Source organism: Cataglyphis hispanica, chromosome 1 (genome assembly GCF_021464435.1).
Source record: "Cataglyphis hispanica isolate Lineage 1 chromosome 1, ULB_Chis1_1.0, whole genome shotgun sequence".
Lineage (NCBI taxonomy): Eukaryota > Metazoa > Arthropoda > Insecta > Hymenoptera > Formicidae > Cataglyphis > Cataglyphis hispanica.
The window spans coordinates 8965472-8987500 of NC_065954.1; the positions used below are offsets into that span (position 1 = coordinate 8965472).

The following is a 22029-nucleotide window of genomic DNA, read 5'->3' on the forward strand; positions in this document are numbered from 1 at the left end:
ATTTGTGATAATTTGATGGACCAATCAAGATAAAGGAATCGATTGACTTCTTGTATTCTGATTGGTCTCTTCACTCTGTAAAAGTAACATTCAGTTTGTCGGACGTATTGATTGGCTGTTATATCAAGAACCTTTAAAAATTCTAGTAATTTTCTATCCATGGCCAATCAAAATGTCAATTGATAAACTCATCGTATGATAGTGTAATATTACCTTAAAACATATTAACCTCAATTGATCATAAATCGAGAATTACGAAAAGTAGATACTCGATTGACAGTATGTTAAAAAAATAATAAATAAATCAAGAATTAATTTTTAACTTTCTAAGCAGTGCTATAATCAGTGTTATAAGTGTGTTATCTTATGAATAACGCTGAAACGATGTCAGCGACTAAAGAAAAACAGAAAATTAAGAAGATGAGGTAAAAATCTTCTTGTATCGAAAAATCTCTTATTTTAAGTCTTTTTATCTAAACAGATTGAATTTTTGTTCAAGTAAGGCGCAGATACAACTAGCTATAATAAAAAAGAAGCAATGCGATGCGAAAGCTCTTGCGATAGTCGAGCAGCTCTTGGAACCAAATATAAATTCTGAGTGGCTACTTCAAAATGTAAACGCATCAGCAAATATCTTTCTATATTGGATATTTAATAACAAGAATATTTTTATTTTTATTACTTTTAATTTCAGCTAAGGTTTATAAATAAAAGTCATATGGAAGACATTATAGAAGAGAGAGCGATAATAAAGCTGTGTGGATATGTTCTCTGTTCAAAACCATTGACTGTCATTATCCGACAACAGTATCACATATCGGTGCATAGAAACAAGGTATACGATATTAGTAGACGGAAAAATTTTTGTAGTTCATCGTGCTATGGGGCAGCCAATTATCTTCTCGAACAAATGCTGGAGAGTCCACTATGGTTGAGAGAAGTAGATGATATACCAATTTTTCGAATTTTGCCCATTAATTCTAAGTCTAAACAATGTGTACCTGGAGATGAAATAAATATTGGTGAGATTAATCCACAAAATATAGATGCTGACAACAAAACATCTACAAAATGTAGCGGTCAGCAAACAAAAGAAGACATATCATCAAGCCCTGAGGAAAAAAATATATGTAGCTCTCGTTTATCGAAAGATATAATTAATGATAACAATGTAAAAACAAAAGAGATTCCTATAAATAGTAATTCTGATAAATTTGAATTACATTCATTAGATGTATATATGAATCAAGAGAAGAAAAATCAAAACTATTCAGAAGAATCTATAGATTGTAAGAGCAACTGTACTAATATTCTTAAAGAAAATTTAGATTCGCAGAATTTAGAAATAAAAATTGCTGAGCAATCTGAAAATATTCCACACTCGCACGAATATAATAGCAGAGCTGCAGAAAACAAAAATATACATGTTTCATGCACTAATAAGGATAGCAAAATATTACAGTCTCAATTAGACAAAATAATTAACAAAAATGATTGTAATGAAATAATACAACCTTTAAATGAAATAAGTAATGACATAAAAAATACAGATGAAAAACTACTATTTCAATCAAGTAAAATAAGTAATGAAAATAATGAAAAATTACAACCTCAGTTAAATGAAACAAATAATAGTGAGAATGATGATAGAAAAATGGCACAGCCTGAATTGGATGAAATATATAAAAATAATACTACAAAAATGGCACAGCCTGAATTGGATGAAATATATAAAAATAATACTACAAAAATGGCACAGCCCCAATTGAATGAAATATGTAACAATAATGCTACAATTTCTTCTGAATCTTGCAATGAATATAAGAAAAAGAGAGATGCAAATAGAATTAAAAATAAGAAATATAAACAAACGGAATCTTGCAATGCAAAAACACAAGCTAATATTTATCACACACTTGTAATGCATGTTGAACAAAGTGTTAAAGAATGGGTTACAGAAAATACACTTTGCCTTCTAATGGGTGAGACGGATGAGAAACATCAATTGTTAGAAAGTCTTATGCAGTATGATAGATACCAACAACTGTGCAAAAAATTAAATAAATTACAGCTAGAAGATGAAAAGGAAAAGCGTGTCAATTTAGAGAGAAACGTGCTCAAACCTTTGCCTCACTTCTCTGCACTTCAAGAGGAGGGAAAGAAAATCGATTTGAAGGTATAATTTTCTCAATTTTAACCGAACAGGATATATCACAAATCGGTTGTAATATGTGCATAGGTGCGTGCATTTTATGAAGGACGAATGACAATAACGTCGCCTGAAGATAATAACAAGGAGTCAAATAGTAAAGATGATGATGATTTTGTATTACCATTAACAGATGCTCACACTCCCAATGCACTTCGCCGCCGAATTTTCTTGGACAAACTTAATAAAATGTAATAGTCTCCATTTCAATACAATTAGAAATTATCGCATGCTAAAAAAAAGCTTAATATCTGTGCTTTAATCATTATTTAACAAATAAATCATTTGTGTATTTATCGATTACAGATTGCCAGATTTGATGCGCACTTTAACGACAAATGCGGGCACTTCTTCAATGGCACAATGTACTTATGATCACGAAAGATACTCATTAATCAAAATGTTGATTACCACTTTTAATTTATCTGCTTCAAATATTGTTTTTAAAACTGCTGAATGGACACTTGTGGGACTCATCTTGATTAAAATGTAAGAATATAATTACAAAACTTAACTTATATAAGTACAAAGTCCAAAAAAAAATATAATTTCAGGTTAAGTTTAATTGATGTACAATTGCAATCATTGCTCCAATCTAAACAAGTCTCGATGTATACATCAATGATTCTTATGACTTATAAATTGGATTCCAGCTATTTGGACAGACTCATAATGGAAGTAACAAATACTGTAAATACATCTAAATAAAATAATAATATTAATTGAAAACTTTGTACAAAATATAATTTTATATAAATTAATTTTATAATTTTTTAACTTTATTATCTATCTTCTTACATTTTTAATCTGATATAAAATACATTTCAAAAAGTTTAATTACTTATTGTATATAATAATATATTGCCTACAATATTAGAATCACTTTAATAATATTGTTTGTTCCATTATTACAAAATAACCATTAAAAATTTTTTCCAGAATTTGGTAGATATATTTACAATAAAAGATTAAAGACAAAAGATATATATATATATATATATATATATATATATATATATATATATATATACAGGGTGTCCAAAAATTCGCGCAACACCATTTAAGGAAAGATAGAGGGTATTATTCTGAACAGAAAAGTCCTGTCCCATTTTCACCGACCGTGCGTCCAGTTAAAAATCGTCGATAGGCCAGACTTCACTCATTAATAACTCTTTTATTAAGCGTTATAGAAAAAAATGGAACAGGACTTTTCTGTTCAGAATAATACCCTCTACCTTTCCTTAAATGGTGTTGCGCGAATTTTCGGACACCCTGTATATATATATATATGATATCACTCACTCCATTTCCCATTTCATGTTGTACTTATAAATCAAGGAAGCTTTTATTTTTTTTTATATTTTCTTGAATTAGACATATTCCTAAAGAGGGCATGTACTCGATGTTGGTATGCCAGTAAGAGTAGGAGAAGAACAGTCAAGACCTAATGTATCCATTTGAGCTGTTGATGCTAATTGATCTTCTGTAGAATGACTACCAACTTTATCACGTAAAGATTCATAAAGATTGTGGACTGCTTCGTTATGCTACCAAAATTTAAGATTTTTAATTAATATAATAGATTTTGTACTACATATAATATATGAATGCCCACATAACAATTAACATAAACTATTTTTAAATATTCCAAATTCCAAAATATATTACCTGACTTGTTGGTTGTAAGGCTTTCAATAATGAATGTAAACGTGCAGATGGCAATTTAGGATGTATATACCAAAGTAATTTTAACAAGTGCCGTGTAACATTATCTCTACCTAAACCAGCCAGAAAAAATTCGTCGAAAATTACTGTACAGAAGGACTCATTTGAGAATTCATCAGCCATATTTAGTATTAATAATGAAACCTGCAATCAAAAATTAAATTTGTTAGTACAACAGTTTGCAAATAAATTTCAGCATTTAACAGTGACAAACTGTGAAAAAAATGTTTTCTTTCCATAATGATAGCATATAAAATATAAGTGCATAATTAAGATGAATATATTACCAATGTGTGTAAAAATGGATCTTCAAAAGCTCGTTGCGCTTGACAGTTTGGAAGTGTTGCTAACACTCTCATTAAACCTCTAGCATCCCCTCTACCTCTTCCAACTCCACCGCCCCCTCCAACATGTAATGCATAGTACATTGATAGAACTGCTGCTACTCCAGACAACTGAGCATATGCTTGGCATGCATCAGGGGGTGGTCCAGAATGCTCGATAATAGCGATAGCACTTTCTCTCTCATCAGGTGGAAGTTTACAATTCAATTGTCTTATTTGATCATCAACCTAAAAATTAATTATATTATTTGTATGTGTATATATATATATATATATATATATATATATATATATATCCATATCTTTATATTATAAAACTCTAACTCTTTATAGAAGTTTTTTAATTAATTATTTCATAAAATTACCATAAGTGACATAAGTGCTGGCAGAAACTTTGTAACAACTTGAATGTCCAGTTTTGGCTCCTTAAAATCTTGCGAATCAATCATCTGCCAAGCAGACAATCCTAGTGCAAGCATTCTTAATAATAATACAAGCACTGCATTTTCTCTAGGTAACGCCTCGCTATTTATCAAATGAAGAGCTATTTTGATTGCACTACTAGCAAGAAAGTTTACCGCATAGGGATCACACAAAGTCATACTTAGATCTCCCAACACCTGCTCCTGCCCTCTCTATAAAAAATTATACATTATATCATTTTTCTAATCAAACAATATTAAAATACAAGTTTATATTTCAATTTTTTACCTTAATACTGTCCAGAAAACCTTGTAACTCACGAGATCTTTTAACATCTACATTCTTTTCTCTAATGCATGCATCCAGACACCAAGTAAACTTGTGACAAGGATCTACAGAAATAATATCTTGCACCTAATAACAAATATCGTGTTCAACAAAATTAAAGTAACACAATAGTTTATTACACACACACGCACACGCACACACACACACACACACACACACACACTATATATATATATATATATATATATATATATCAGTAGAATTTAATAATAGGATATGGAAAACTAATTAACAATAATATATATTAAATATATTTACCTCTAAATCATGTAATGCCATGAGTAGTTCTGCTCTTAGAGTACAATAATGAATGTTTTTAGTACGTAGAAATAAAGTCCTTAAAAATTGCAATACCATGTCATATAATTTCACACTATGCCCAATCATGTGGGCTAACTTTTGTACAACTTCTCCCTGCCTCCTCACCTACATACAAAGTAAAAGAAATCGATAAATATGGCTCACAAATTTCTAATTAATTATGACCTACCTTGGGAGAGGGTGTAAAAAATAAACTGTTCAAGTTGCGGTGATCAAATAAGATCTGTTCTTTTTCAATAATATAACGACTAAATAATGGAGAAACTTCATCTCCAAAAAGACTTTGATTATCTTTCCATATTTGGCGTTTTACTTCTGTATCGGCATCATTATACAGTTCCTTCTCTCCTACTAACACTCGCAAATATTTCTCTTCAATGTGCGGAGTATTCCTTAAGATACACATGACAACAGGTCGCAAGCCAGTGACTCTTACAGCAGGAAAACTTTTAGATAATAATTCCTTTAATCTTCTATCGCCAGAGGAACCTTTATCGGCTCTTTCCACACCAATTTCATTAATTTGTTTGATAAGTTTCTCTCGTAACTCCTCAAGAACAGAAGCATGAAAATCTAATCTTCTAACTCCATGTAAATCAAGCAGAGGTAACATAGGTCTCAACGATGGTAATAATATGCCATTTTCTAGCTGAAATATGATAGCCGTTATCAATGTGTGCAAAAAATATGCATATTTTTAAGATACTTTATACATTTAAGACAATAATTAATTTAACAATAATTAATTAATTTAATTATTATTATTATATTAGACTACAAAATTTTTTATTATTTACTTGAAATTCCTCGATGGCTTTCAGCGGATCTGTACAACTTGTTAAAGCATCTCTTAAAAACACTGGCCCAGGTATACCAAGATCCTCCAGTCCATTACCACTTTCACCGTTACTCTTCATCGGATTCATCGTTTTATTTTATTACACTATACAAAATATCACATATCTATTAGTTATTTATATTGCAAATTGATTCTTTATATGCACGTGTACACACGATAAAAGTTTCGTGATCTACGGCATATTTACACAAATTGCTTTGACACTTCCTTCAATAAATTGAAATCAATTATACAACGTGAATTATCGATATAGTTCCTTGTTTGCTTGAAAATACTTTTTACAATACACGTTATTCTGTATAAATCAATCACACAGTTTCCAAATACCACCTAAAAGAGAACTCCGCTTGATTTGACTAATGTAAATAATCATTTTAGACCAATATCAAATATCGCACGTTATCGATATTTTTTTTCCTGGATATAAATTGATATCCAATAGTAAACTACGTTCTATAGGGAGAAATATATTACTATTACAGTTCCTAGGACACAAAGTCTCTTATTGGACATTGAATCTAGCTAGAAAAGTCATTGGTTGCAGTGTAAATCCGCCCCTAAGTATATATAACGCCCTCTGAATTATTGTCATTATATATGTACACTTGAATCAGGTGAGGTTGGATGCATTATGTCTACATAAATATTTCGTGTAAATATTCGTGCCTTTCTTATATGACTCAGAATTATGTATCTATGACAGTTTGACATTAACGTAAGATGTTGCACAGAAAATATGTGTGAATATAAATACAGAGAATATTTCTTACATATGTTTTATTATAAGATATAACAACAATTCAATTAAAATTAATATGTTGTATGAAACGAAATTTAATATTCTATAACAAACAAAAAATAAATAAATAAATAAATAAAAATAATTTTTTCTTATAGAACAAAAATATATTTTTTAAATTATATATATATATATATATATATATATATATATATATATATATATTTATATATGTTATACATATTTATATGACGTTGATAAGAATTTTTTTATTCATGTGGCATGCATGATAATTGAAGCGAAAATTCTTGGAATTCGTCCAACGAATCACAGAGTCATGATGAGACAGGTCGTTATACCTGCGCCGTGAAATCAGGCTAAGGTAATAAAGGTGAAAGGTCAAAGGCAACGGGCTAACGCGGATATCGACCCAGGTGAGATCGAGAAGGCGAGGTAACCCGGTTACAATCGGGGTAGCGGATGGGCGCGAAAGCAGATTGCCCTAGAATTCGACTTTGGCGTTTCCGCACACGCGCATTGCGCTGTTCGACAATACTCATCCCCCCTACACGCTTAGGGGGGAGAAGGATCTTTGTCTAAACAATCCAAACCCTTCTACCCCTCGTTTCCCAAGCGGTGGTTTCCGTCGATTCTAAATTCGCCGTAAGTACCTATGGCTATCGGAATTAGCGAGAACGTATAATAATCTGATAAATATATTAATAAATCGATATATAATAATATGTATATCTATGGCAGTATAATATAATAAGCAAGCTTTTTCACAACAGGTTCAAATAAAGAAACAACAGAATGTTGGAAGAAAATGATACAATGCAAATTTCAAAGTGAACGATGTTTTTGAAAGACGTCATTTACAATTTTTTAAAAATTTATGACATTTTTTTAAATATTTGTATTATCTGGGAGAATTGTGTGAAAAAATGAAGTTAATTATTACACAAGTTATTATAAATGTGCCCTATATTATATATGTATAAGTACACATTTTAAACAATGACAAGAAAGAGGTAATTATTTTATTATTTAACATGTTAATATAACATTTTTTTAACAATATGTAAATAATTATTTTTTTATATATATAATATCATTGATGTATAATACCATTTTAATGATAATATAATATAATATTTCTTTTTTTTATGCCATCCACAAATGTCGCATCTCTTTTTTTTTGAAGCGACACGTTTTGGCGAATGTATACATGATATCTTGTGAGTACGGTGAAAGTGACGAGTCAGCTGCTATTATGTTCACATCCCGATTCCTAGACTCGGCCCTGCGCGTAGGGGTGCGCGCGCGGCTACTGATAATAGGAAGGGTGCAAGAGGGAAGGAGACGGAGACAAAAGGGTGAAAAGGAGACAGGGCGAGTAGAGATGCGCGTGCGGAGCGCCTGTCTACGGCTAGCTCAGCAGCCGTCAGTCGGTGGTCGCACGCTCGTTCGGGGGTGACGGGTGCGTCTACATACGCGAGGAGGGCGATGGAGGCTTCGTGCGCCTCCTTGGCGATCGAGTGAGACGCGCCATTCCATGAATCCCCGTTCCGCATCGTCCGTCGTAAGAGTGAGACACGGATAAAACAGAACAGCACGAAAAAGAGGAAATCGAGCAACACAGGGCGACAAAATGTCGACGTACCACTGTTTATTGTGAACGAGGGGACAAGGGGGAGAGAGAGAGAGAGAGAGAGAGAGAGAGAGAGAGAGAGAGAGAAAGAAAGAGAGACAGGAGGAAAGAGGAAGAGAAGAAAAAAAGGGGGTTGAACACACAGTGGCGATACCTCTCTCTTTTTTCCGAATTGTCGGTACGCGTAATCGTTGTTGGTGTTGTTGGCTGGCTTGATGCCTGTTTCTTTTTTTTGGTTTGCTATATATTGCTGTTGCTGCTGCCGTTGAAGCCGCCGTCCGCTGCTGCAGCGGTCGCTAGCGAATTAAAAATTAAAAAAGAGAAAAAAGATATACACTCAAGCCTTTTTATTGTCTCGTCGTTGTTTCGTTTTCGTTGTCTTTATATTTCTCCACCCTGTAAAAACAAAAGAAAAGAAATTTTCATCTCTGTCATGAGAGAACGATGCGAAAAAGAAAAAAAAAAGAATTATACATTATATATGACATTCTCGAGGGCCACCAGTCAGCCTTTGTAACTTCTTTTTTATCACGAGTAGATGACAGATATCAGAGTAGGTCACTCCTCTTCTGGTATCTCTTGCGTGTTGTACTTATCGTGGACTTTCTTGGTCCCACTAATGTCCGCAGCGTAGACTATCGCGTTATAAATACATTCCTGTCTATATATCTTTGTGCGCGCACATATTCGTCGTGCATGTCGTTTATTCGCTTAGAAACGATTAAGCTTATCTGTCTAACTCATCTGTCATACATTTTTAAAATCGCCGTATCATAATCTCTTTTTCTGAATATTTCCGAATCTCTTTCAATTCCCGTCTAACAGCTGACTTTCAATGTAAATAATGTAAATAATTTATAGATCGAAATAATCATGAAAGAAAGTTTATATACTTTGCATGTGGGCTATAAAACTTTATTTTACTGTGATATTGTCCTCACTGCCTTTTTATGCAATGGAGGCTTGCGATGTGTAGCCGAATACTTTGATATAAATATGCACGAATAGAAATTGCTTTTCGCTTTTTCTTAAGTGTTGTAAACATTAATGATATGTGTAATATTTGTAATTCAATTATCATAATCTTTGTTGAAAAAAAAAAAACTACAGATCTATAATTATTTCACGTTATAAGATTTTATCAATAGTTATACATGATATTATTGATGCACAAAGTTTCTCCAAGATCGCTTTCTTGCGATAACATGATACTCTACAACGATAATGTGACACTATTATTACATTGTATTTAAAACAAAAATTTTTGAATATTTAAAATCAATTTTATAAAAAGTTTAAAAAAATATCTATAATTATTTTGGTAAATTAAATTAAATTAAGAGATACCATTAATTTATGCAACATTAAAAGAAGTTTACAATTTCATTAAAAATCATTTTCTGTACACACATACATATACATGTGATTATACGTACAAAATTTTCTTATGCTAGAATGTAGCAATTATTAGATTATAAATTAAATGCAACTTCCCTTGCTTTGCTTTCAGAAATTCAAAGCAAATAAAAATCCAGAGCAAGACATATTAAATTCTGATGTATACATATCTTAGACAAATTATATTATGGAAAAATATTGTTCTGAACTTATCGCTATTTTTTGTGTTTACTATTAAAATATGTTTAATATATAACTTTATTGATACACACACACACACACACACACACACACACACACACACACACATATACACACATATATATGTTGTATATATATGTGTTACATATGTGTTATATATATATATATATATATATATATATATATATATATATATATATTTATATGTATGTATGTACATGTTGTACTAAAGCCTTCATTTTTAAATATGTTTTCTCTGGTAACATGGAATTGCTTGCTACATATGCATCGTAATATATGTACTTATTTTTTTAATATCCAGCGGACGCATAACCAAAGAATGAAGAAGATGCTTTACATAAGAAAAATTTTATAGATTAAAAATTTTTAATCATTTTAAGATCCATTTAAGTGGCATTAAAATCTATCCCCAGAGAATTCAAAGTTTGCATGATAAACAGTGATTGAAAATTATTAATATGTAACATAGAATGTTTGAATTTTATCACTATTAATATTCCTGTTCAAGAAGTAATAACGCTTTTCAAATATTTTCTCTCTTACAATTTGTCTCTTTTCTTTTTCTCAAATATTTAAATATATGCACTTATTGCACTTTAAATGTAGAAAGCAATAAAATATATCTGAAAAAAAATAGATTTTAATCTTTAATTATTTGTGTGATTCGGGCCTTTGAAAAATATTGTATCTCGGAACCAGCTAGGCATATTGAAGACAAACGTAACAACCTATGTCTATGGCGAATCGCCGAGAAAATAATGCGTTACGCGTTCGCTGATTAGTGGCTGATCTAGAGTCAACGTAAAATGAATCGCTTTCAATGTGCTTGTCGCATAGCGATTTAGAGACGTAGACCGTAACGACGGGCGCCAGAACGGGCGGAGCTCCGTCACCTTTCTTGCCTTTCCAGAGAGGCAAAGGAAAGAGTGAAAGAAAAAGAGAAAGAGAGGAAAAAAAAAAAGAAAAAGAAGGCGGCAAAGAGAAATTCTTCTGGGACAGTGTAAGGGGTGTGAGGCATGCCTGACATGACACGGACCCATCATCGGCGCATCATGCGACCATGCGAATGTAACTCGTAACAGAAACGGGGGCATCCCAGAGCTGCTTTGAGACGGGAAGAGAAGAAGCGATTGGGCAACTCGCGGAGCGATGTATGCCGCGGCGGGTGGTGCCAGCATCGCCAACCGGAGGAAGCAGAAGCGGCTGCAGCTTAACAAACAAACGCCGGTCCATGTCATTCCGCCAAGACTGAAGAGCGTACCCCCTGGTTCGCGTCATCATCAGCAGCAGCAGCATTATCAGCACCATCAGCATCAGCACCAGCACCATCACCCGTACCATCATCATCACCATCACCACCATCATCATCCTCCGACCAAGCTCGCCACCACCCGTCAGCAAGTCCCACGAACGCAACAGCAAGCGCTGACATCGACGTCTTCGTCGTCCGCCGCGTTTCATCCGGGCATCGACGATCGACGCCGTCACGTCATCGATCACCACAAGTCCCACCAGGAGCAGGTCGCGCCGGTCTCGCCGATCCAGTTCCCAATCTCGCCACCCCCGCTTTCTCTCGAGTCCTCAACGTCCGCCACCACCTATCCGGCCAACAAGTCCAGTAAATTTCCCTTCCCGCCATCCTCGGTCCTCGATCTCCGAGTATCACCTCCTACTTCGGAGCTACAGGTGGGTACATCGTTGAGCACTCTCTCCTCATAATGTCAGCCTTTTTCGACCAGCTCACGCTGTTTCTCTTAGTCGCTCTCTATCACCCGATTCTTTACCACATGTCATATTTTACATATAGTTCCACGCGTATCTATACACGCGCCTAGGAATCACGCAAAACGAAATAAATACGCCATGCAGTGCGCGCAGTAGGTAGAGAAAACTGTTGAACTTATAACACTAATGTTGTCAAACACTCATGAGCTGTCAGGTTCAGCAAGTATAAAAAATTATGTGATATACTTTAAAAATCTTTACAATTTTTTTACACGCTTATATTATTTGCGTTAATTGCTTTTACCGTGCACAGTCGCCGAACCTCATTTTTTATATCATTTTGTCAAATTCCATTATTTTATTGTTTTTGTCAAGCCTGCAAAGTATACATTATATTAATTATTGAAAAATTGGCACAATAAAAAATTAATTTTTTTAAACAGTGTATTTTTTATTCGTCACAAGTTTCAATAGAAAGAAAAGTCAATTTTAATCTTTTCTTCGCTTCAGTTTTATACATTTGGATATATACTGAAAATTCGATTACACAACAGGCAGCCGTTATCTCTGCCAAGTGCACGATCGCATTGACGAATTAGATTAACGAAGATTATAAACTCACTCTATCGCTTTAGCGTGATTCACCCCTCGAAACGTATACGCTCCTTTTGATTGCACCACACATCTCTCTTGCCGGCACCTCGTGCAGCAAGTATATAGCAAATAGCATCGATCGGCTGTCTGGTGGCGTATAACACGCGAGTAAATCTGTCGAACGGTGTAAGAAAGGCATGACAGATTCTGCAAAGCCCAAATATCTCTCTAGTATTCCAGGTCGGCTAAAAGCTCCGCAATGTAATTTCAGTATAGCGTGAAACATGCTCCCCGCGATTATCGTCTTGGGCGAGCATGAGCATCGATCGATGCCGACGATGTTAGATGTATATCGTTACATTCGATACCGTCCTGGATCGATAATGAATAATATCTGAGGTGGACTTCAAAAAAGTTTCTCTTTATCCTTTATCGAGGGTAAAAGAGAGAGAGAAAGAAAACCGGCCATCATTGAGGGGGTTGAAAAAATTTCAACAATCGGTACAAATGAATAAGCGGAATGCAGGCTGCTCTATTGATTAGACGAACACAGCGAGAGAAACAGCGATTACGGGGTGGTAAGGTGGTGAATTTTAGAGAATTACCTTCCAACTTCGCCACCAGACTCATTCCGCCGTTACCACAATATCCCCCACGATCTTACGTGAATGGGGTAAGTATCAAGAGTCATGGCCGCGTTGAAAAGCCTTCTTGATCCCTCCGTGTGAGCGTGTTATAAATTAATAGTCACGCAATCCTTCAGTGGATCAGCATCTACAATCGAACCCGTTATAGATTAGAATCTGTCACTACGAATTTTATTAACCGTATATGCATATTTCATCGATTAATATTTCTTTGTGCCAATTAACGGCGAAATTGATCGAGCGACCTTGATGCAAATCTGACGACTTTATTAATCGCTCTTAGAACATTCCATCCCACTCTTCTGCTATCATTTCTGAAATAATTTCATATTTCATTTATTCATATAATATAATCACATCAAGGAATATGTCGATTTTCAAAGAAATTATAAAGATCTTAACTATCAAATCTAAAATATTAAATACACTTTTTTTTTAGAAAAAAACTACTTTGCAACTTAAAATTAATTATATAATAAGTAATAAATTGAAAATAAACGACATAGCAACTCGGTTTCATTGACTATCACATTACCATCAACAAAATCATCATTATTGGTCTTAAAAATCGGTTCGTAACGATATGTCTGAGAATTACATATTTCAGTGCGGCGGTCAAGGACCTGGCGGAAAAGCAGCATGGCAGGGATGCAACAGACCTTCGCCCCTTCCTTTATCTCCTACGTCACCCGGCTACAACAGGACGAAGCAATGCGAAGCGCATCGGCGATGGATGAAAAGAAACAGGGTAAGTTTTTCAATTGTTTCTAGATTATGCAGCTTCTAGCTTCTTTGATCGAATCTTTCTAATAGTGTAATGGGTCCAATTCTAGATAGAGAAAAGAGAGAGAATTATTTTCATTATATTATTAAAATTAAAACAATATTCTATCATCTGCTTCTATCTTTTAATTATTGCATAGTTATAAATTATAAGTCAATTTTTTTGAAATTAAAAAATTCTTCAAGACGTAAGATTTTGGGATGTCGCGACAAAAACCAATACATATGTTATCGAAATACAGTACGCATCTGCTAATAAAAAAATTAAGTTTTAACACACACGGAATCGAATGTGCTTTAGATAAGAGATGCCAGTTATTGCTACGGGAGCAGCGACGACGAGGAAGATGACAGTAATGCCATACGGCAGAGGGGAGAGGTCAGCGCGGCGGTCAACACCGTGCTCTACGTGGGTTTAGGGACCACTGCGCTCGGTTTAGTTATCTCGTTCGTCGGCACCGGTGAGAAGGGTTTCCTAAGTCCGCAACTGAGACTCGTCGGTCCATCGCTTTTGTGCGCCGGATTGCTGTGCTGCCTGTTTCGTGTGCTGATGTGCCTCTGCCTATGTCGCTGCGGTCAGTGCCGTTGGCAGTTCTGTCACGTCGCTTCGAGTAAGAAGGAGAAGGCGAGGAAAGCAGACATGCGACCGGGAACATTATCGACCGCTTCGTTGTTGCCGCCGACGCAGCAGGAACGACCTATCGCGCCTACCAGCCGTTCCGTGTCACCAGCGACGAAAGGACACGAGCTCCTGCTCTCACCTGCCCAATTACCAGAGTGAAAGGACAACGAACGTGCGCCCCGAACATTTTTTACGAATGAATTCTATATACCATATACGCCGATTTACTGCCGGTTCTTGCCCACTTATTCGGCTCTAGTTTCTGTTGCGGCTTGAATCGCAAATTCTCGCAGCCTAAAAAGTAGTCTAAACATGCGTCTTTAGATCTTAAATAGATAAATAAAGGAATCGGCTACGTTTTTCTATCCTTGTCGTATTATCGAGAAAGTAAAGAAACCGTTATCGTCGACTGGATATCTTTCTTCAGTCTCCTGGTTTATTTACTCACATTTACAAGTTGCTTCTTTACAAAGGTATGTAAAGTTACCCGAACTTGCGATACTTCTTGACCAAATCTTAACATAATCATACTTAACATTAAAACTTAATATACTTTGCTGCCCACATATTGTTAGGAAAAAAACATTTTTCTTTTCCACGAAATTGTAATCTGTGCGCAATCGTCCTTATGATCTGTTTCACAAATCACACAGTGTGTCTTAGAACAAATACATTATATCGATATCACTTTAATACCTAATGATCAGGAAAGTTGAAACTGCATCTGCTCATTGGATGAATAACTATATATGACAGGGGTATCAGCGCTGGTTACGCTTGATGCTGTTGCAGTAATGGCAAATAATTGATCTTCATATATGCCTTGCGGCTCTGTTTTTCCATTGCCGGTTGTTGCTCCAGTATTGGGAGGATTATCACCTTTTGTTGCCTCACGATACTTTTGCAGATACATTTTCAAAGGCTCAACATAATTATCAAAACCGAGATTAGTCATGGCAAACAGAATGTCTTCACCATTTATAGTTTTACGTTTCTCCATGTGACACCTGTCACTCGCTTCTGACGTGATAAATGAGATAAACTCTGACACACACTCTTGAACACATTCACGCGCATCCTTAGCTATTTTTCCAGCCTCCGGAATGGCTCTTTTCATGATTTTGGCAACATTTGCTATTGGCAAGAAGCGATCCTGCTCACGAAGTGGTCCACCGCCAGTGGAAACTCCAGGACTTTGCAAAGGATCTCCAGTACCATGATTGGAATCATCCGTGTTTTCAGGGTCATCTGTTTAGTATTTAAAAGCATTTGTTAAGATTTGTACATTGTCTTACAATCCAAAGAGTTTAATTTCCAATTTTATTTGCAATGATTTACAGAGGAGTATCTATATATGTGTAAATATATTACATGAATATCATTCTTTTAATAAATTACATTTAGTTAATATATTTCTACCTTCATATTTCTCTTATAGCAAGTAATAATATTAATACAATAATAATTCAAAAATAATATTAATATAATAATAATTCAAATTTCAAATAGGCAATTAGTAAAAAAATTCAATAACTTATCTATTCAAAATAGTTGATTTTATCATAGAAATTTATGTTTATTGCAAAATATCGACAAACGAAAGAGAGATAAAAATATAAAATACAATTAATGTATCTGATTCACATTAAAATATAATGAAATAAAATAGTAAAATAATTAAATAAAAATAAATTAAATTAAATAAAATATTAAATAAAAAAAAAATAAATATTAAATAAAAAAATTAAATAAAATACAAATACATCTTGTGTAGTCTGAGGAACTACGTATGAAGGAAGAATTAACATATAGAGACGCAACATATAGGTTAATGATCAATCATTAAATACCTCACAATTTTCCCGATACTATCGAAAGAACGCTAACTTACCTTCCATATCCGATTGTACGCCAATGTAAGACGTCGCAACAGTACCTCCTCCCAGGAATGCAGTCGATCCTAAAGGACCACCATCGTCTCCGCTTTCACCGCTATTCTCCATTTCTCGATATAATTCCCGATTATAATACGTACTTAAGGTAAACAAACACCTTGCGTGACTCTCGTGCCCCTTTAACCTTTTTCTATCTTTGTTTTTATCTTGCCGCCGTAAGCTGGAAGAGTCACTGTTATATGTATATAAATTTGTATATATATATATATATATATATATATATATATATATATATATGTATGTATATAAGGGATAGCAAACAATGAATAAACGGACTGAATATGGACGCCGTGTAGCACTTGATTTCCGTTTTATATCCATTATTTCCGGAAGCGATAGGAGATTGGTCACATGTTATTCCCTAGCTTGCTACGAACTGGTTCTAGAGCCTTAATTGACCAATCAGCACAAAAAAGAAAAACAAAAATTTCTTTATTCTGATTGGTCAATTAAACGCTACCTTACTCCACAAGCTGAATTTTCGAACGCATTTTTATACGAAAGAAAGAACTAGATATGAATTGGAAGCGACCAATTAGAATCGAGAAATTTTTTTAAATGCAAATTTGAAGCTTATCCGGACAAATTTGCACAGATGCATATGCATAAATTAATGTAGAAATTAATCACTCATGTCTAATGGGATATTATATTGCAATTAGATGAATGTGATTAGTTGATGATTTTTTTTGTGCATATATGCATTTTGACAAATGCATGTTTGAGCGTCGGAGATGGAAGAAAAAAAAAGACGCGGGAGGTCTATTATGGTTTTTGAAAGAAGATGGAAAATACAAAAGTGAAGAAATTCAGAGAATATCTACAATTTCATTTGTGAAATCTAATAAATCTATTCACTTTTTTATAATTTTCACCTCGTTTCAGGGACCGTAATAGCTTCCCAGAATTTGAATGTAAAAAATGTAAGTAAAACAAACAGGTTTATTTGAAATGCTAAGTAGATTTTAAAAAGCTGCCGCGAATAAAATAATAATGAGTCTGATTGTCACATGTTTTTGTCGTTCTTTCGAACAAAGAATGGCGGGTGTGTAAATTTTTGTAAGTATAAGAGAAGAATTCCACTTCGCAGGATGGATTAGAGGGAATAGAAGGAAATCCAGGATAAAATGGTAAAAGGACAGAGGGATTTTTACTGTGGTATGCGACTTTTTTCTAGGAATCTGCGCCGGCGTGACGTCACGCCGTCAGTGACAACCTGATCGCCGAGTGTTGTCAAAAGTTTCGCCGTGTATATAGGATTATATACGCGTCAGCGAGTTATCGTATAATCCTTTCTCCCTCTTCGTGTATATCGTGTGTTTGACATTGAAAATATTCCGCGATAAGCGTCTGTCGTGCATTCACCAATGTTGCAATGATGCAGAAGCGCGTCATGTATGGCGACGCGCGGAAACTGTGCGAGAGACAAACGCAATTGGACCCGTACGGGCCCTGCCTCGCGTCAGACTAACGATCAATGGCTTTATTCGAGAAGAGATACACGAATAAAGTGTTGTTAGATGATACGGAGCAGTTGACCAGTGTCATCGAAAATGCGAGGACCATCGACGGGCATACGGTATCTCACTTCCTCCCTCCCTCTCTCTCTCTCTCTCTCTCTTTCTCACCGTATAATTATTTTCATTTGTTTAATCAAAGTTGTACGGATATAAGAATTTTTGTTATTACATATTTCATTGGACTTGATTATATTTTTTAATTCCAATATAGTATTCGTTTTGTGTACATGAATCACAAATTGAAATATTTTGTTGAAATTGTATATCTTGTAACTTTGTTTTTGTATATAGCCATGTTTATTATTTACTTGTTGAGATGTATACTGAAAACTTTGATACGTATATTGTATATTTAGGAATACGTAATCAAAACACAGAGAGGTCCATTACCCGAAAGATCTTGGAGAGTGAGCAGACGTTACAATGACTTTGTACAGCTCAATGCGACTTTATCCATATCTGGCTTTGATCTGCCACTACCACCAAAAAGAATTATTGGTAATATGGAGCCAGACTTTATAGCTCAGAGACAAATAGCATTGCAGGTTCATCATCATAATATAATATGCATGTTTTCTTCTAGTATTTGCCAATAAGTAAAAGATTTTTTTTTTAGAATTATCTAAACATAGTACTAATGAATCCTATACTGGCATCTTCACTTCCCATGAAAAAGTTTTTAGACCCTGAGAATTATACAGCACCATTACATGGTAAGCTTATTTCTCACTAAGATAGCACATCAAAAATATAGATATCTTAAAGATTAGAAATAATAATTATCTTTCTTGAAGATTATCTTAATGTGAACTTTTTCTGAATATTATAACACTGTATATATATTTGATTCTAGATATTATAAAATGCATGTTGTGTGTGCAAAATATAAAAATAATCTGTTTTACAGAAATCGCTCTACAACAAGTGTCATTAGCATTAAGGAGTGACGCCAATTTCGAAGTATGCAAACCCATCCCTGATATGGGTTGGCGATTGAGAAAACATTATTATACAGTGAAAAATCGTCAGAATCCAAAACAAGAACTCTTACTAGCTTGGGTCGAGTTTGGCCCTGACAAACATTTACAAGATAAAGATATACAAGGAGTTTTCAAGACTTTAGGCTCTCTACGGCATACTTACATCGAACCAATAGTACATCAGCATGTTACAGACAACGGGGCACTAATGATAAGAAATTTCTATCCAATGGGCACATTACGTGATGTTCTGTGTATCACTAAGCCTAAACAGCCATTTATAAAAAAATATGGAAACCCAAAACAAATAAAATCATTGACAACTCAAGAAGTCGCGATGTATGGTTATCAGGTTAAAAATTTTTATATAAAAACTATATTATAGTGTGACATTCATGACAAAACATTATTTTTTACATAATAATATTGATTTGTAGATATTGGAAGCCCTAGGATATCTTCATGAGAAAGGATTACCATATGGACATTTACATACTGGCAATGTCCTTTTAACCCCGAGATGTGCTAAATTATTAGATATAGAGAATGGTCTTTTAGGATTACCAGCATTTTATCGGCCTTACGTAGTGCAGAGGCGTAAATTACATGCTACGGTAATACAGTGATATATAAAAACATTTTGTAACTGACGACATTTTGTTAGCTGAAAAAAAGGAAGATATAATTTTTTTAACTTTTAAAGTCTCAAAAGTTTATCTTCAAAAAGTATGGATAAAAAAAATTTTCTACTACATTTTGTATTTTTCATGCAAAATTATTCTTTTGGATTTTATTTTCTGAATAAATGTTTTTTTGCATTTATAAAAAATTTACATGTTTTGATATATTTTTCCTAACAGGCTCAGGTTGATGTATACTCATTTGGTCATGTTTTGTATGAGATGGCATTTGGACGACCACTTTTGGAAGCAACGTGTTCTGAATTACCGCATTGCGAAGCAAACTTGAAAAATTTGCTAGAAGTTATATTATCGCCGGAAGCTTTAAAACAAGATTTGCCGACAGTGTCTCGATTGTTAGAACATTCATTTTTCGAATCGGCAAGACGCGCCGCGTTGGCCATTGGCACTGTAGAGAAACCATATTTCAAATTGAGTAATCATTTGAAGGAAGCTTTGCAAGAAGCTGTAAATAAAGCTGAACAACGATTGCGCGATGAACAGAAAGTTGTCCGGCATCAGAAAAGGCTTGTCAAAGTTCAAGAAATGATGAGTTCTGAAGAAGAGATGAAAAAGCGAAAGCATAAATTGGTGAGTATATGATAAAGTAGAGGAAAGAGTTTATAGAATAAAAAGTAACAATCGAGATTAGATATCATTTCGATTATCATATATTGCAGAAGAAAGAACAGAAATTGGCACAAGAACAACGCTCTGCATTACAACTGGGTACAAATGGGACAAAGCAAATAAATGGTAAGAGTCCAGAACGTTCAGACAGTCCAACAAGTACATCCACGGCTACCAGCGTTGGAACGTTGACTCCTCCATCGCTTCGTAAGTCATTATAACGCTCCTCATTGCTATTGTCATTGATGCTAATTGACATTTATGTTTCTACATCTCTTAATTAGCTGGGCACAAAAGTTGATGGCGCGTGCTGAGGTCATTCCTTTCACGTAGGTCATTCGAGCATTCAGGCCTCCTTAATGTCTAACAATTTTTCATAATTATTCTCTCATCTTTATTTCATAAAATTTTTCCTCATTGTTGCTTTGCCGGGTCTTCTCTATAAGATATATTCTTGTAATTTAAGAATTACTCTTGCAAGCTTATTTGGCTTATCTAGTATTATTTTCAAATTTTTCAATGTTTCCTGTAATGTATAATTGTCATATAGGTTAGTTGTGTACTCCCATTTTCTTGAAGAAATGAATTAGACAAATTTTTCTTGAATTCCCTAGAACAAAAATGTATGTATTATGAAATCTATGTCGTCTTTCATTTTTTTCCATTCAAGGTTCTGTAGATATTCCGCAAGGAGATGCGATTCCTGGCAAAAGTGTTCCACCACCACCTTCGTTGCCGCCACCGTCTGAAGCATCTAGTGGTGTATCAAATAGTGTATCAAAATCATCAAACAACCGTGCTGCTTTACTTGGTAGTATTTGCAATTTCGATAAAAATAGGCTGCGAAGAATTGCAAATGGTCATCGTTAGATAAATAGACGGAAGATAAATAGATTATAGGGTTACATAGATGAAGAGGGAAAAGCCACACAGATTTATTTCAGTGTGACTGCCATGTAATGTTGGACAAAGAACTTTGCTTGTGCTTGATTAGAACAGACGATGTACCTGTAGATTATTACATTGAATTCAAAGATTGCCTGGACGATATAGCTGTGTCATATTCCTCGTGACTCCTAATAAAATTGGAATATTGTTTCATTTCGATCGCGATACTTGCATAAATTTTTGAATTTTGATCTTATTTTAGTGAGATGTGCTTTATATAACAAGATTCTAGCTTAAAGCAGTTATATTAAAAGTACAATATATATTAAATTTGTGATATATAATCGATATTAGTCCCGTTTGGCCTATTCTATGTTTTTATAAGATCTAATGCAACGCTTGCTTCATTTATAGACTTGCCGTCCAAGAACGAGCCTAAATATATACAGAACAATTAATCAAAATAACAAATGCTTCGAAAAATTGTCATCTTCATGAATCTTATATCGTATTCTTCCAAAATATATATACATTAAAAGCTATTTAAGCTTATTAGAAATATTAATAGAATATAATAACAGGAGCATATAATTATATAATTATATATTATCTAGTTAGCACAGAATGTATAATAAATTATGCTGGGAGCAATCTAAAACATTTTTAAAATTATTTTGATTGATAATGTTATAGGTTGCACTTGAATTAAGAATATGGCCACATGAGAAATTATATTTTCTATATAGTCCAACATATCTCTCTCTTT

At 34.1% G+C, this 22029-nt stretch overlaps 5 protein-coding genes across 12 annotated transcripts in view; 3 read left to right on the forward strand and 2 right to left on the reverse strand.

Annotated features, from left to right (window-relative positions):
• The first annotated feature begins 229 nt into the window (after positions 1–229).
• On the forward strand, positions 230–3719 carry LOC126850063 (putative RNA polymerase II subunit B1 CTD phosphatase RPAP2). 3 transcript variants are annotated; one of them, XM_050592700.1, is made up of 7 exons: positions 230–425; positions 500–614; positions 695–2176; positions 2240–2400; positions 2516–2698; positions 2764–2899; positions 3584–3719. In XM_050592700.1, exons 1-7 carry the CDS (start codon positions 367–369, stop codon positions 3593–3595), a joined length of 2148 nt encoding a protein of 715 aa, XP_050448657.1. In that variant the 5' UTR covers positions 230–366; the 3' UTR covers positions 3596–3719. The 3 variants fall into 3 exon arrangements, with proteins under 3 accessions (XP_050448657.1, XP_050448649.1, XP_050448666.1); XM_050592692.1 differs by lacking the exon at positions 3584–3719 and having other exon boundaries at positions 2764–3067; XM_050592709.1 differs by lacking the exon at positions 3584–3719 and having other exon boundaries at positions 288–425; positions 504–614; positions 2764–3067.
• Positions 3592–6595, reverse strand: LOC126850250 (negative elongation factor B). 2 transcript variants are annotated; one of them, XM_050593073.1, is made up of 9 exons: positions 6417–6595; positions 6168–6313; positions 5540–6019; positions 5308–5475; positions 4990–5115; positions 4644–4913; positions 4222–4506; positions 3878–4078; positions 3592–3756 (listed from the first exon to the last, which is right to left on the reverse strand). In XM_050593073.1, the coding sequence occupies exons 2-9, from the start codon at positions 6294–6296 to the stop codon at positions 3592–3594; spliced, it is 1824 nt and encodes a 607-aa protein (XP_050449030.1). In that variant the 5' UTR covers positions 6297–6313; positions 6417–6595. The 2 variants fall into 2 exon arrangements, with proteins under 2 accessions (XP_050449030.1, XP_050449021.1); XM_050593064.1 differs by having other exon boundaries at positions 6168–6595.
• Positions 6596–7237: 642 nt separating this feature from the next.
• Positions 7238–14975, forward strand: LOC126850765 (uncharacterized). Of its 3 annotated transcripts, none has more exons than XM_050594078.1 (6): positions 7238–7631; positions 7760–7999; positions 8173–8797; positions 10939–11925; positions 13813–13953; positions 14290–14975. In XM_050594078.1, exons 4-6 carry the CDS (start codon positions 11389–11391, stop codon positions 14767–14769), a joined length of 1158 nt encoding a protein of 385 aa, XP_050450035.1. In that variant the 5' UTR covers positions 7238–7631; positions 7760–7999; positions 8173–8797; positions 10939–11388; the 3' UTR covers positions 14770–14975. The 3 variants fall into 3 exon arrangements, with proteins under 3 accessions (XP_050450035.1, XP_050450043.1, XP_050450053.1); XM_050594086.1 differs by having other exon boundaries at positions 11150–11925; XM_050594096.1 differs by lacking the exons at positions 7238–7631; positions 7760–7999 and having other exon boundaries at positions 8081–8797.
• LOC126851160 (uncharacterized) lies at positions 13896–16752 on the reverse strand. Of its 2 annotated transcripts, XM_050594840.1 has the most exons (3): positions 16502–16752; positions 15307–15858; positions 13896–14034 (listed from the first exon to the last, which is right to left on the reverse strand). In XM_050594840.1, exons 1-2 carry the CDS (start codon positions 16611–16613, stop codon positions 15314–15316), a joined length of 657 nt encoding a protein of 218 aa, XP_050450797.1. In that variant the 5' UTR covers positions 16614–16752; the 3' UTR covers positions 13896–14034; positions 15307–15313. The 2 variants fall into 2 exon arrangements, with proteins under 2 accessions (XP_050450797.1, XP_050450789.1); XM_050594832.1 differs by lacking the exon at positions 13896–14034 and having other exon boundaries at positions 15025–15858.
• Positions 16753–17666: 914 nt separating this feature from the next.
• The window catches only part of LOC126850301 (PX domain-containing protein kinase-like protein), a 5002-nt gene continuing 639 nt past the window's right edge, over positions 17667–22029 (forward strand). Inside the window, exons 1-9 of one of the 2 annotated variants that reach the window (XM_050593171.1) lie at positions 17667–18144; positions 18442–18630; positions 18702–18798; positions 18993–19417; positions 19503–19679; positions 19926–20336; positions 20426–20582; positions 20660–20704; positions 21046–21193. In XM_050593171.1, coding sequence (XP_050449128.1) covers positions 18043–18144; positions 18442–18630; positions 18702–18798; positions 18993–19417; positions 19503–19679; positions 19926–20336; positions 20426–20582; positions 20660–20676 — 1575 coding nt within the window. In that variant the 5' untranslated portion in view covers positions 17667–18042 and the 3' untranslated portion in view covers positions 20677–20704; positions 21046–21193. Of the gene's footprint in view, positions 18145–18441; positions 18631–18701; positions 18799–18992; positions 19418–19502; positions 19680–19925; positions 20337–20425; positions 20583–20659; positions 20705–21045 lie in introns of both variants that reach the window. The other variant, XM_050593163.1, reaches the window with a different exon arrangement.